We start from the raw sequence: 15,885 nt of genomic DNA on the forward strand, positions 1-15,885 counted from the left end.
GCTAGTACCGCACTGCTAATGAAATGCAACGTTATCCAGCCTGAGAAAGAGCGCTGAGTTCCGCAGAGGGAGAGAGAGAGAGAGCGAGAGACACGGAGAGGAGGGTGAATGGAGGGAGGGAAGTGAAAAATGGCAGGTTGAATGCGACAGATGCTTCAAAATTGGCTTCGAGCTGGTGAGAGTCTATTTCTTATGCTTTCTGTCATTTTAGAGATCAATAAAGACTCACTTTGTGTGTGTGTGTGTGTGTGTGTGGTGGGGGGAAGGGGGGTGTTTGTGCAGCACATGCGGATGTGGATAAAATAATCTGAGGTTGAATGAAAACGTGATGGCATTTCTGTGAAAAGACTAGCCAGTTTCGAACCAAGAGAGAGTTTGCTCCTTTTTTAATTGTTAATTTTTGGCCTGTCATTGATTGCGAGCATGTCGGCATAGCCAAGATGCGTTCCTCATTAAGCAGACTGTCAAATGACCTAACTCTGTGCATTAGTACAGTGAACTACGACCTTCAAAGGTTTTCTGGACCGATATTCATGTTCATTTTCCTTCTCCACTTCTCTCACTCACACACGCGGAGCATGGAATGGCTAATGCCGGGTGACAGCTCTTTCATGCAGTAATGTTGGTGAAAAGAGAGCTATATCCAACTCTTCTTGACTGACACACACGGGCAGTTTCCCCCACCCCCTCATGTAAGCACAAACTAACACACACACATACACACAGACAGAGTATATTAGCTGTTGCGTTGAAACGTGCACGGTCACAAGTGCAACACCTTGGTGAAAGGACTCACTGAAATGTGACTGTTATGACATCCTACTCAAATATAAACATGCAGAGATAGAAATAGAAAGAGAGAGAGAGATGTAGAGGCAGTTTTGATCAATTGGACTGCACGCTTCCCTCAGGCAATGGAACGATGAACCGCAGAGCAGAGAAGCACTTAACAGTCCCAGTGCAGAAAATACACACGCAAATATACACATCCACATTGCTCTGTTGTTTAAAGCCTTAGTCTGTCTTTTCATGGAAATATGTTTACTCTCCCTTTATAGCGCAGCGACTGTAAGCGAGCTCCGCACACCTTTATTTACATCACCATGTTACAAATGTGTAGCGTGGTAAAACATTTCTATTACTAAACAGGCTGACCACAGTCATTGGCTCAGTAAAATGTGTTTTTGTTTAAGAGTTAAGTTGTGGCATTGGAAGATATATATATGCTTTGCTTGATGATTTTGGCTAAACCATAGCTGTGATTTGGGTGGCTCTTTATGAGTGTTCAGGAAACCTGTTTGAAAATGATAATTATTTCTGCAGTTCTGTTTGTTGCCACTAGTGGCAGTTCACTGCTTTACATATTTAATGAAGAACTTTTAATGAACTTTGGAACGTGAGATTGACAGGTGGATTTGTGCAGCGGCAGCAGTAATGCGGTCGATGTATCAGTCCGTTCTGGTAAAGAAGGAGCTGAGCCGAAAGGCAAAACTCTCGATTTACAGGTCAATCTATGTTCCTACTCTCACCTATGGTCATGAGCTTTGAGTCATGACCGAAAGGACAAGATCTCAGATAAAAGCGGGCGAAATGAGTTTCCCTCGCAGGGTGGCAGTGCGCACTCTTATGGATAAGGTGATGAGCTCTGTCACCCGGGAGGAGTTCGGAGTAGAGCCGCTGCTCTCCACATCGAGAGAAGTCAGCTGAGATGGCTCAACATCTGTTTCAGATGCCTATCTAGGGAGGTGTTCCAGGCATGTCCCCCCGGGAGGAGGCCTCGGGAAAGATCCAGGACACGCTGCAGGGCCTATGTCTCTTGGCTGGCCTCGGGATCGCCCAGAAGGAGCTGGAGGAAGTTTCTGGGAAGAGGGAAGTTAGGGGTTCTCTCCTAAGACTGCTGCCCCTGCAACCTGGCCCCGGAAAAGTGGTGGAAAACGAATTAAGGAATGAAAAATTTCTTTGCTCAACCAGAGATGTGAGATTGGGGCGGGGCTTTGTCTGAGGGTGTTTAACAAATAGAAAAAAGGGGTTGACCTAACATATTTGGAAAAAAAAAAATGCGCTCACCACACACCAGCTATTGGTGGAGAGGAGAGACAGTGTTAGAGCCAATTCGGTGGAAAGGGATGATTGGGAGGCCATGATCGTAATGGCCGATAGAGGGACTTTGACCAGGACACCGGGGTTACACCCCTGCTCTTTCACGAGAAGTGCCATGAGATTTTTAATGACCACAGAGAGTCAGGACCTCGGTTTAACGTCTCATCCGAAAGACGGCGCCCACTGACAGTGTAGTGTCCCCTTCACTTTTACTGGGGCATTAGGACTCACACAGACCACAGGTTGAGCGCCCCCTGCTGGCCTCACTAACACCACTTCCAACAGCAACCTAGTGTTCACTAGTAGTCTCCCATCCAGGTACTGACCAGGCTCAGCCCTGCTTAGCTTCAGTGAGTAACCGGTCTTGGGCTGCAGGGCGACATGGCTGTGATGATGTATGAATGTGAAAAGTATGAATGGAATTCGGACTTACTGCATCCATCATTTTGTCATGGTCACGTGACCTACCTGCATCAGTTGTGTTGCTTCACTTCCATTCAATAATTCTCTCGCAGGGCATCATGGGATAGGATGCACACTTCAGAATCTCGCCGGAAGTAGTAAGTCATCCAGTTACTTCTCGCGTACTGATTTTCAAATTCTATGAATTCGGACATACTACTCAGCTCGGATACTGATTTTAGCGTACTGTATAGTATGAAAGTATGCTGTTTCAGATGCAGCTTAGGTGATTTCTGACGCATTCACACTAGCAGCAACAAACAGAGTAACAATCTACCATTCATTTCAATGGAGGGCAACCTTTAGTGACTGGATGTGGGCTTGTCAATTAAGTGACAGTTTAGAATCTTTGAACTGTATGCAAATGAGGAGCGACTTTGTGAGTGACAGACAATACGAGCATCAAGAGAGCTCATATGATCCTCTGTCAGCTTAGAATAGGTTTGAATGGATGGCCTAAACCCTTGAGCACTTTGGAACTACATAGTTGTGACATCACAATCGCATTGCATTCTGGTATATATAGTTGCTGGAGTGAATATGAAGCTGACTAGCTTCCTCGGTCAAAATTAAGGAATGAGATGTATGTTGATGTAAACCTCCTTCACACTTTGAAATGGCAACAGGGATTACCCTAAAGCAGGGGTGTCCAAACTCGGTTCTGGAGAGCCGGTGTCCTGGAGACTTTAGCTTCAAACCTAATCAAACACACCTGAGCCAGCTAATCAAGCTCTACTAAATATACTAGAAACTTCCTGGCAGGTGTGTTGAAGCAAGTTGGAGCTAAACTCAGCAGGACACCGGCCATCCAGAACCGAGTTGGGACATCTCTGCCCTAAGGGAACAAATGAAGGGATGCAGTGACTTTGTTGCCAGTGTGAATGCAGAATAAGGCTTAGCTTAACCACTGTGGCTAAACCAAAACTGTGAGTTTAGGGCGCGACTATATGTACATGAGTTTGACCAAAAGAAAAAGGGGTATGTTCAGGAAATCTGCTCGTTTCCACAAGTCGCATTTTTGTACTTCACATATTTGGAAATAAATTATGCTCAGCTCAACCATGTTGACTCAATCAAATCTGCGAGTTTGAGGTGAGGTTTTATTTGTGTTTGACTGACAGACAAAAAAGAGGTTTAGAAGTCCTGTTTGGATCAATAACAATAATGTTTTTTAGTCTCACTTGTAATGTTTGGAAAAGTAAGACTGCTCAGCTAAAGCCAGAGTTGGGGGTGGGGCTTTAAAAATGTTTAACAAATAGAAAATAAGTAAAAACAGTTTGAAACTGATTATTATAGCTGCAATTATGTGTGTTGGTGCAGAAATGATTCCCTGCAGCTTTGAGATCAATGCATATTATAGTACTTAATTTTACACCTAATTACCTCACACACATACAATTAAATCATGCAAATTATGTGGTTTCAAAAAACGGAATAATTGCTCTCATTTTAACAATAGGTGGTTAATTTCATTCTAGATTAAATCTGGTTAACATACTTTAAGGTGTCATTCATCATGTTCATTCACATTTATGCTGCATGGGTAGAGCTAATATATATATATATATATATATATATATATATATATATATATATATATATATATATATATATATATATATATATATATATATATATATATATATATATATAATATTTTTTTATTGCTGCATTAAGCAGAATGATTTTATAACCATGGACAGAGCTTCTCATAAAGCTGCAGTTTCAGTACAGCCTCTTAACCACTAGAGGGCGCTGTAAACTATGTGCTTTTTTTTTTTTTTTTAGTGGTAGACCTACATAAGATGACAAATGGATTGAAGACTCTTACAAAATAAGAGCGTTTAAATCATTTTAATTTAGTATTTTCTCACCAAATATTTTAACATTCTCCAGAAAGGCAGTGAATCAAATCACAGCCCAAACACAACAGTGGCCTACACAATATTTACACAAGAAATATTCAATATTTCTAAACTCTCTTAAAGAAACCCTCTATCATTTCAAATCCAAACAATATGTTCAGCATTTAAAATGGGTTAATAAGTAATTCCCACTTTAGCATATGATGACAACACTAAAACTAACAATTCACAGATCCCATGATATAAACTAAAATGCTTTTATTAAATCATCTACAGAAGTCAAGGCAATAGTTACAGATCTCTTATTTGCTCTAAAGTGTACGTCTACATAAATGAATCGTCAGTTGTGTGTGATTGTCAAATGTTCTTTCGATCCAGTGCAGTTTAATATGCTACAAATTCACAACGACATTCAGTCTTAAAAAGAGGCCTTTGTTACAAACAGTATTTTACTTCCTTTCCTCATATAAAAAACTATATCTTGCCTTACACTGTAGTTTTTGTTTCTTTTTATGTACTATGCATCATCTCAATGAAAAACGAGTGCGCTATAAACTTTCTCTTTAGCATGGCGAGGCGCTCATGCGCATGTGTGTGTGGTAGTGTGGCGGTGGCACAGCAGCGGGCGGAGCGGACATGGGCATGGCCTGTGATGCCGCAGCTGGGCCGTGCGCCCCGGGGTGGAGGGGGTGGTTGTGTGGGTATGGAGCGGCAGAACCTGGAGATGGCAGCTGGTATCCAGTTCCTGAGGCGGGACTGGAGGCGGCGGTGATTCCTGGAGAGGACGTGCCCTGCTGCCCACTGGCCTTGGATGGGTGCTGTGGGTTCTGGGTGAGTTGGATGGAGATGTCGCTGGAGATCTCAGAGGCGCTGCGTGCTCGCTGAGGTGGAGGCCAGGTCTCTGGGTGAAGATACTGACCGCTGTAGTCACTGCCCTCGGAAAGACGGGGGCGATAGAGAGTGGGGTGAGGCCGATACATCTCCTCCTCTGCATAACGCTTCATGAAAAGATACACTGACATCACACCAGCGCCCTGGACAACATCGAGACAACAAGAGAGAGATTAATTCTATGATGATCCATAACTGCCACATTCTACATGTCCAGGAAAAAAAATCGGTTTTAAATCAAAGACTATAGAATACACAAGACATGTCACTGTTATCTTTTTGATCGGGCAAAAGTTTGTAAAGACACTGTTGTTGATTAATTTTATTGGTGATTTTTAATATGAAACTCAATGGTAAGTTTGGCAGGCAGTTTTGGAGAGTTTGATGTTTCCCAATTCAGACAAAATACCTGAGCATACTGCCCGAGATGTGTTTAAAGATGGCTGCTGAAATGACTTGCCTTAAAGGGACTTTATTTAAATCTACCCAGCAGGCACAGGATGCCAAAATGACGTTGTATCCCAATGTCATGGAGACGTTGCATTTTGTTTGGAAATGCAAATTGGGTTGACGTCAAAACGCAATGTCAGGCCAATGTCAATGTCCAACGTCCAACCTAAAATCAACCAAATATCAACGTCTTATGATGTTACAGCTTGACGTTATGTGGAAGTTACCACTATTACATCTATCAGACGTTGGATTTTGGTTGCCATACCTGATGAATAAAGGTCAGTATTTGAGTATAAACGTATATTTGAGTATAAAAGTATAAACGCAGTATAAACGTCAATATGACGTTGGTTTAAGATGTAAGCTCGACGTTGGATTTTGGTCACAATCAAACACAAACTAAATTCAACCAAATATCAACATCATTTGACATCAATATTGGACATCAAAATAACGTCTTTAGACGATAGCTAGACATAGAATTTTGGTCACCTGATGTCACAACCTAAATCTAACTTAATATTAACATCTTATGCTGGGTATCTGATGGACAGAAAAACAACTTCATTATACTGTAAAACTAAAACTGGTCTCGAGAGAAATGTATAAAAAAATGGAAAGATGTGGCGAGGCAGGGCTTAGTCTTCCTGGATTTTTTTCTTTTCCTTTTTTTCCTTTTCTTTTTTTTTCCTTTTCCTGCCATTTTCTTCATAGAACTTCCTGTCTGGCGTGCCATGAAATTTCTATAGTCATTGAGTACATTTAGACACAGACAATCTGATTTTAATACTATTAAGACAATACTTTGATTAGAAGCCCACATGTAAACAGTGATTTTGATTAGCTCAATCCGACTAAAGTCATAAACGAACTAAACAGAAATCGAATTAAGACATATGGAGTATGCCTATTTTAGTAGCATTATTGAAGTGCAGTACAGACATGTAAACACCTCAATCAAATTATTATCATTGTATAGGATTTTCACCGCATTTTGCGACCGAATAGTCCATACACACATGGCTTTTTGACACTATTCTCTGCACCTACCGAGTTTGAGTGAAAGGCCACAAACACCTGCATCAATGCGGAGGTTTTTTTCCCAAACGTTGTGAGGTATAAATTCCATTAAAACAACACTCTTCCAGCAGTTCATATCCAATATCTTGTTTGTCGCGTGGGGCATGCATGAAATGTTCCTGAATGAAAGTGAAACTGCTGGTCTGCATTCAAATTCAACAAATTCAAAATGAAACACCTGAAAATACATGACGTCAATCCATCTATGTGCTATAACATGTAAAATGTGATCATGAGATGAACATTCAAAAAGCAACTCATGTAAACACGTTAATCATGTTACTGTCTTATTCAGATTAAGGCAAATAATTCGATTACTTAAGTCCATATAAATGTATTCATTGAGTCATTATAATCCAGAATGCAAGATCATACACATATTCAGTCAGGGCCGGAGTGGGACTCCTTTTCAGCCCTGGAGTTTCAAGCCTCAGACCGGCCCACCTCAGTTCACGACTGACTATATTAAAATAAGGTCATTTCCAATTCAGTTTCTAATTACACTATCACGTCTTTTTTTTTTTTTTTTTTGAGAAAACAGCTGCTTTAGAACTTCAAATGTTCGACAACCCAAACAGTATTAAATGTCTCAACAATAAAAATGAAAATAATAATTTACTCAGGCGAGGATCAAACCCGGGTTGGCGACGTTGTAATCTAACATGCTAACCACTGGGCCACAACGGTTGTATAATGAGAAGTGACTTATAACATTATGAACCTGCAGGCTGGTTATATATGAAAAGAGCAGAGAGCTGTATTAAATTAATGAATAAGAAGACTGCGGTCAAGTAAATAAATAAATTAATTTAAAAAGTGTGACTGCTTAGAGCAACAGATTCTGGAGCTAGGGACACCGGCCCTCGCGGCCAAAAAACGGACCGGCCCACCGGGAATTCTCCCGGTCCTCCCGATTAGCCAATCCGGGCCTGTATTCAGTGCCACCCCAAAGAGGCATAAGATCTGTTTTAATTGTCTTTTGTTAGTTTAATGTGTATATTGCAAAAATATTTTTCACAATATATGTTTGTAACGAGGCAACAAATACATTTTATGTAGACTGCTGAGTATGTGATAGATGCACAATTATACAAAATGGAATAATTATTTAAAACAACAAGAAGTCTCAAATGTTTCCAATAAAAATTTTAAAACATTTGACAATATTTTTCCTCCATTATTTTTCTCGGGATTTATTCTTCAATAAACAAATAATTTAAAGGAAACACATTTATCTGATATATATATATATATATATATATATATATATATATATATATATATATATATATATATATATATATATATTTTTTTTTTTTTTTTTTTTTTTACAATTTAAAATGTTTTTCTCTTTAAAAAAAATTGATAATTTCTATGAAGACATTCTAGTTTTCATGACATTGAGCGTGACCTTGTAGAAATGACACTTCAGACCTGTGTGTTTTTTTTTTAAATAATCTCACATTGTTATCTGAAAAACAAAAACAGAATCGGCAAAATTAATTACGAATTTGCTTTCAGTATACCTGTAAGTGGAAAATCAGTGCCATTTTTGTGACAGATAAGAGGTATCATCTTTTTTTTTAAAAAGGAAAAACTGCTGTGTTTACACAGTCTTCCTTAAATGAAGAAAAACTCCAAGTGAATTTATGAGGCCATTTTCCAACAGTTCTTCTTTGCTCTTACTCTAATCTTCCCTCTCTCACACACCAACAAACTAATATTTCCTTAAGCGTCCATAACAGTAAAAGTATCCTGCTGAATCAAGCAGAAAAAAAGAGTTAGACGCTGAACTTCAATTTTGCTTAATCCTCATTTTATGGACGTGTAAGAAATGGCTGACAGACAACCTGTGCACTGCATCTCAGACTGCTCCATCATCCTCTTAGACTTCTTTCATTATCTATTATTATAAAAAATATATGATTTGTATTTGTATAATATGTAGCTAATCCCTACAGCTTAAACTTTTCTATTGAAGTCAATAAAAACAATATGATTAAATGCTCCAAAAACTATTCAAGCTTAGACTAGTAACTCAAATGGAGCAAATCTGAAGATCCACATTCATTATACATAAACACCGCACTTAAAGTTCTGAAGTGTATGTCAGGCCGGGGCCATTTTAAAAGCATCTGCTTCAGCAACATCAAGTGGCATAATTACAGCACCAACATTTGTCAAGACCTTCAGGCCTGGAAGCGTTGAGAAAGTCATTGAAGCTTTCTCAAAAACAATATTACAACATATTGGCCATTTAAAGCCCATGGGTGGCTCAGAGAAAACACAAAAAAGGCTGATGTTTTAGGCTGGAATTTCCTCCTCTGACCTCTTTGAGCAGAAATGAGCTGGCAGCGAATGCGAAGGACCAGCCGTAGCGGTAGTTGAAGAACTGCTCTGGTTCGCGTGGTCTGTTCATTACTTCATCATTAATACTGGAGATGTACAGCACCAGTCCCACTACCAGACTCAACCCTAAGAGAAACACACACACAGAAACAAAATAAAGACAAAAGAAGCAGCAGAACACCTGACAATAGGTGTGCTAAAATGTTGAGTCACCATGACCTTGAACAAAGCTTATTTTTAATGGAATATTGCAGTATTTATTAGCTCGTCCAAGTTCCCAAGGAAAGTTCACATTTATGAGGTTGGAAATCAAACATTTATGATGTCAGGTGCCTTTAAATAAATTTAGCCTTAAAAAATGTGCCTTTTCTGCCTAGGATTATTTTAAGGGCTAGTTCACTAAAAATAATTCTGTCATCATTTACTGACTCTTAGGATTCTGACACTTCAGTCTAGTCAATTCGCTTTTTTGGTGGCAGAGTCCAGACACTAGTCCTGTCCTGTCTTGTGTGTTGTGCACTTTTATTCTCTTCTTGTCTGTCTCTATATTTTTGCAGGAGCGCCGTCTCGGCCACGCTTAAGCCGTGCTCTGGATGTGTGCTCTCATCCTGGTATCTGTGTTGGATCTGTCTGCAGTGTGTGGTTTCATTTTCAGCGTCTCATTCTAGTTGGTTACGGTTTCAGTAGCCATTGGGAGGAAACATGCATGTTGCATGTGTGAGTGCAAGGTGAGTGTTTTTTTTTTATCGCGTACTTGTCTCTTGCGTTCAGTCTTCTATTGGTGTTGTGTTTAGCACGTGGTACATGTTTACATGCGCCGCGTGCTTTAGTGTCATGAGAATGCGCGGTTAATGAGTTCTCTCATTGGCTGTGTTCTAGTCTTGTTTTAAATGAGCACATGGCTTAAGTTGTTTGTGTCATGTGCTTTTCTGTCTATTGTCTAGCCCACCCTCCTTGTTAACTCATTATTAGTTTTAAAGAGTTCACATCTACAGTAGTTGATGATTGATTATATAGCTTGTTTGGCATGCTGTCCAGGGAGAGAGCTCAAAAGATCTTTGAGCCCGGGGCTCCCTCCTGTTGCAAAGCGAGAGGGGAGTTTGAGCTCAGGTAGAACTCGAGAACTCCCCTGCTGTAGAAGCTAATGAACAAATAGCGAATGCTCTTAAGAGATAACTAATTACTAAGTGCATGTCTATGGTGCTGATTTGGACTAGTCAATTAACTTAAGTTACATGTTTTTGGATGGTGGGAGGAAACCAGGGGATCCCGGGGAAACCCATGAGAGCACGGGGAGAACATGCAAACTCAACACAGAAACGTAGACTGGTTTGGTAATGACTAGAACCAAAGACGTTCTTGCTATTAGGCAACAGTGCTAACCACTGAGCCACCGTGCCACCCATCTAGGAAAAAAGGAGGAGTAGTGGCGGAAGGGGGGATTCTTCAAAACGAAGATGACTATGGTATGAAACCTAGGGCATTTATAGTGGCTTAGGAGTCATCTGATCGGTGAAAGATAAATTGGATAATGCGGGAAAAACCGTAAGCAATCATAAGCATGTGATCCTCTCGAAATTAGTTTATAAATAAACATCACTTATTATGTTAACTTGTTTATTTGTTAATTTTTCTGCTCATTGTCTGCTCATGTCTGCTGTTCTGTGCCAGTTTGTTGTCGTTTATTGCCTTATCCTGTCCTGTCATGTCTTTCAGCCCTGATCCCTGCCATCCTGCCCAGTCAAGTTTGTTTGTTTTTTTTGTTAATGTTTTCCCCCTCTGGTTGTTTTTGTTGCCTTTTTGTTTTACTTTTATTTTTAATAAACCTATTTTGAATTACTGCGATTGAGTCCTCGTCTCTTTCCTGATCGTGACTCTGACCCTTCACTTGTTACAAACCTGTTGGAGTTTCTTACTTCTGTGTAATTTTGGCCAAGAAATGATTGTCTGAGACAATCTCAAAAAGATCTGTAGTCTTTGATTTTTACTTTTATCATGGAGTTGTGATCAGTTTTTTTTCTCCCCAATTAAATTACGTTAAATTATGTAGTGTGACTATCCAAAAATGACCATCAAACTAAGAACCACTAGGAGCACACCAAGCACTCTTAAAACTGCCTCAGGGAAATGTTGAAACGGGTCATGTGTCCAGTACAGCAAGAAGAGAAGAGTTATGAAGAAAAAAGAAGAGTTTGCATGATGTGTCTTCATCATTGTATCATAACAGGGCTAAAAATAGAAGATCTAGAAATGGATGAATCACTGTGCACACAGTTTTCAAAATTGTTGAGCAAGTCATGATTTTCATATACAGTAGTCTGACATTATGACAACTGAGATTTTAAAGTGTGACACGGGGATCATATTTGTATGGCCTGATCGTAAAGGATTATTATAATATCGCAAAGTGTACACCCAGCCTTAGTTACTGCAGTTTATAGCATTCATTTAATCACATAGCAATCAAGACAGTCTGCTGAAGTTCAAACAAATGGGGAAGAAAGATGATTTATAAGACTTTGAACTTGGCATGTTTGCTGGTGACAGACGGGTTGGTCTGAATATTTCAGAAACTGCTGATCTACAGGGATTTTTACACACACCGCTCCAGTTGTTAGGTATGTTATTTTGATTGAAGGTTATAATTTTGTAAAATTATGTTTAAAAATGGACATATATAAACCATTTATAATCGTTTGTAATTAACATTCTATAAAGTAGTAGTTGGATTCCCATCAGGCCCTGGATGTCAACGTGACTTCTAAGTAACGTTGTACCCCAACGTTGTGGGGTTGTTGTATTTTGTTTGGAAACGAAAATCAGGTTGACATCAGAACCCAATGTCAGGCCATTGTCAATGTTCAACGTCCAATCTAAAATCAACCAAATATTCAAGTCATCATGAACTTTGAACAAAGCTTATTTTTAATGGATTATTGCAGTATTTATTAGCTCGTCCAAGTTCCCAAGGAAAGTTCACATTTATGAGGTTGGAAATAAAACATTTATGATGTCAGGTGCCTTCAAATAAATTTGGTCTTAAAAATGTGCTTTTTCACAAGAAAAAGTCACTAGAATAATTTAAAGGGCTAGTTCACTAAATTCTGTCATAATTTACTGACCCTTCACTTTTAACAAACCTGTTTTAGTTTCTTACTTCTGTTCAGTTTTGGCCAAAGTTGGTTCATTCATCCATATATTAATTTTCTGCCGCTTTTCCAGGGCTGGGTCGAGGGGGCAGCAGTCTTAGGAGAGAACCCCAGACTTCCCTCTCCCCAGACATTTCCTCCAGTTCCTCCGGGGGGATCCCGAGGCGTTCTCAGGCTAGCCGAGAGACATAGTCCCTCCAGCGTATCCTGGGTCTTCCCAGAGGCCCCGTCCGGGTGGGAGATGCCTGGAACACCTCCCTAGGTAGGCGTCCAGGAGGCATCCGAAACAGATGCCCGTGCCACCTCAGCTGACTTCACTCAATGTGGAGGAGCAGCAGCTCTATTCCGAGGTCGTCCCGGGTGTCAAAGCTCCTCACTCTCATCCATAAAAGTGCACCCTGCCCCCCTATGAAGGAAACTCATTTCGGCTGCTTGTATCCAAAATTTTGGCTTTTCGGTGATGACCCAAAGCTCATGATCGTAGGTGAGAGTAGGAACGTAGATTGACCAGTAAATCGAGAGCTTTGCCATTTGGCTCAGAGATAAAAAAAAACCCGAGATACTTAAACTCCAACTTTTAAGGACTTTCCTCCAACCTGGAGATGACAAACCACCTTTTTCCGGTGGAGTACCATGGCCTTAAACTTGGAGACGCTAATTCTTATCCCAGCCGCGTCACACTCTGCAGCAAACTGCCCCAGTGCATGCTATAGGTCCATTCGATGAGGTCAACACAACAACATCATCTGCGAATAACATAGATGAAATCCTGTGGTCCCCGAACTGGACCCCCTCCAGCCCAAGGCTCTGCCTTAAAATTCTGTCTATAAAAAATATTAATAGAATTGGTGACAAGGGGTAGCCCTGCCGGAGTCCAACATGCACTGGAAACAAATCTGACTTATTGCCGGCAATGCGAACCAGACTCCTACTCTGTTCATACATGGACGAGATGGTCCTCAACAGATCGCCTCTAACTCCATACTCCCTGAGCACCCTCCACAGAATGACACACAACACATGTGGATTGGTTGGGCATACTCCCATGAACCCTCGAGCTCCCTGGTGAGGGTATAGAGCTAGTCCAGTGCCAGATTTGGTTGTCTGAGACAATTTCAATTGCTACTTTACAGTACATTAGTTACAAACAGTTATAAATGGTTTATATATGTGTATTTTCAAACATAATATTACCAAATTATATACTTTAATCAAAATAACATCCCTAACAGCTAAAACACTGTGTAAAAATCCCTGCAGATTAGCAGTTTCTGAAATATTCAGACCAGCCCATCTGCCATCAACAAACAAGGCATGTTTAAAGTCTTATAAATCATCAATGTAACGTCAGATTGACGTTGTACCCCAACATTATGGGGATGTTGTATTTTGTTTTGATATGAAAATCGTGTGTCAAACGTCCAACCTAAAATCAACCAAATATCAACATCATTTGGTATTCATCATGTGTAATGATATTACAGCTTGACATTGTGTGGACATTACCACTATGACGTCTATTAGACGTTGGATTTTGGTTGCCATACCTGATGAATAATTGTCAGTATTTGATGTCAATATGACGTTGGTTTAAGATGTAAACTCGATGTTGGATTTTGGTCACTTTCCAACCTAAAATCAACCAAACATCAATGTCATTTGGCGTTGATATTGGATGTCTTTGTTTTTAGACGCTAGCTAGACAATGAATTTTGTTCACCTGATGTCATGACCTAAATCTAACCTAATATAAAACCCCAGGCACTTTTGTTTATCTTCAGGATCTTTTAGATTCAATCAGAGAGCTCTCTCACCCTCCACACTCTCTCTATTCTAGAAAACGAATCATAAAACAGTGTCAAAACATTTAAATGGTCCAACTGTAATCATACAAAACCCAGAGAACATTTCTATGTGTGTTAAAACCCCTTCGCATATGTGTTTTCTTTAGCAGTGTCAGGTCATGGTGTGTGTTTACTTTGTCAATATGACTTGTGTGTTTCTTATGATTACAGTTGAACCACTGACGTTACAGGAAATGGTTTGACAATACTTTTGAACGTCTCACAACCCTTGATCGCAATGGAGGGTAAGAGAGTAATCAGATTACATCTAAAGTACTTTCATTTGTGTTCCAAAGATAATCGGAAGTTTTAGAGGTTTGGAACAAAATGAAGGTGGGAACTTAACAACAGAGTTTTCAAAAGTAAGCAATGATAAATATTTCTAAAGGAAAATAAGACACAAATAGCTATAACATAATTTATTTTCTACAGTGTGTGGTTAAATAACTGCACTGATGAGGACATCAGCCTTCCTGTTGGGCCCCCGAGGACATACTGCTCGGCCAACTCAACAGAAACACACGCACACACACATACACACACACTCCAGGCCTCTGCCCGGCCACTGATGAGAGGACATCAGCTCCATCTAAATAAATCACAGCCCCACACGCTTCTCTCTGCAGGCACAGTGGCCGGAGAGACACATGGAGGACAGAGGAGAAAAACTGAGAGCAAAGTGTGCTTTCAGCTTGTACAGAGAACGACAGCAAAACTGAACAAGTAAAAATGGGCGAGAAAAGCTCCGACAACTGACAAATGCCTGTAATATTTATCGCAACAGCGGAATGACCGTCTCTCGCCTGCATACACAAAACAAAAACACAAGGTTCCTGCAAACATCAGCTACATTTCACAGCCGCTCCATATAACGGCACTATCAGCACACTTGATCTTTACTTTTTAATGGCTTCTTTCAGCTGAAGCACTTTTATCAGGCCTGAGCAGTCTGAAACGTCTATTACATATTCAGCAGCAGGCTGATAGAGAACACTGGGAAAAAAGGGACAAGTTAAAAAGTTGTTTTTCTAGGGCGGTCTGTCAGGAAGTTTGTGCTGCAGGAGGAGAGAGGTGCTTCCGATAAAGTTGAAGGTCTTTTCTGGCCGTGTGCAAGGTTGAGGCTGCGGTGAGGTAAACAACGACTCTATCTGCATACAAATAAGTAATACAGTCACAGCAGGTTAGGGTTAGTCTCTCAGTGCAGAAATAAAAAAATAATAACAAAGTGCTATTTCATGTGCACATTTACTGCAGGCTTCAAACTTTTGAGAGAATTTGAGAAAAAGAGAGGAAAATGACTATTTAATTAGTGCCTTTTGAGGTTTTTGCTTCTGAATCATCTCAAGTTACTGTATTGTTTGATGCTCGGGTTTAGATATGAGTCCTAAAAATACATTTTATAATATAAAAAATACATGAATACTACAATGGTTCACATTTCTTAATTCAATTATGATTTTTTTTTATTACTTACATGACAATAGCTGACATGATAAAAATGTTCCTGTTTCATTTTTACCTTTTTATTGGTTGTTGTCGTAATTTTCATTGGGTTTGTAATATATTATCTAAACACTGCCACTTTTAAATGTTTAAATACATTATGAACTGCAGCTACGCTGATTATTCTCTTTATTCTCTATTTCCAACGTGGGATGGTAAAGTCTGGATCGGATATGCGGCCAGCCGGAA

The 15,885-nt window shown here is 39.9% G+C and overlaps 1 protein-coding gene across 2 annotated transcripts in view; it reads right to left on the reverse strand.

The window, feature by feature from the left end:
* Window positions 1-4,401: 4,401 nt before the first annotated feature.
* cacng7b (calcium channel, voltage-dependent, gamma subunit 7b) overlaps window positions 4,402-15,885 on the reverse strand; it is a 41,288-nt gene continuing 29,804 nt past the window's right edge. For both annotated transcript variants that reach the window (XM_001342843.7, XM_073925931.1), the window contains exons 5-6: window positions 9,181-9,326; window positions 4,402-5,461 (exon numbers count right to left, since the gene is read on the reverse strand). In XM_001342843.7, the coding sequence (XP_001342879.2) occupies window positions 4,991-5,461; window positions 9,181-9,326 (617 nt within the window). In that variant the 3' untranslated portion in view covers window positions 4,402-4,990. The remainder of the gene's footprint in view (window positions 5,462-9,180; window positions 9,327-15,885) is intronic.

The sequence above is a fragment of the Danio rerio genome, chromosome 16, assembly GCF_049306965.1.
Source record: "Danio rerio strain Tuebingen ecotype United States chromosome 16, GRCz12tu, whole genome shotgun sequence".
Taxonomy (NCBI): domain Eukaryota; kingdom Metazoa; phylum Chordata; class Actinopteri; order Cypriniformes; family Danionidae; genus Danio; species Danio rerio.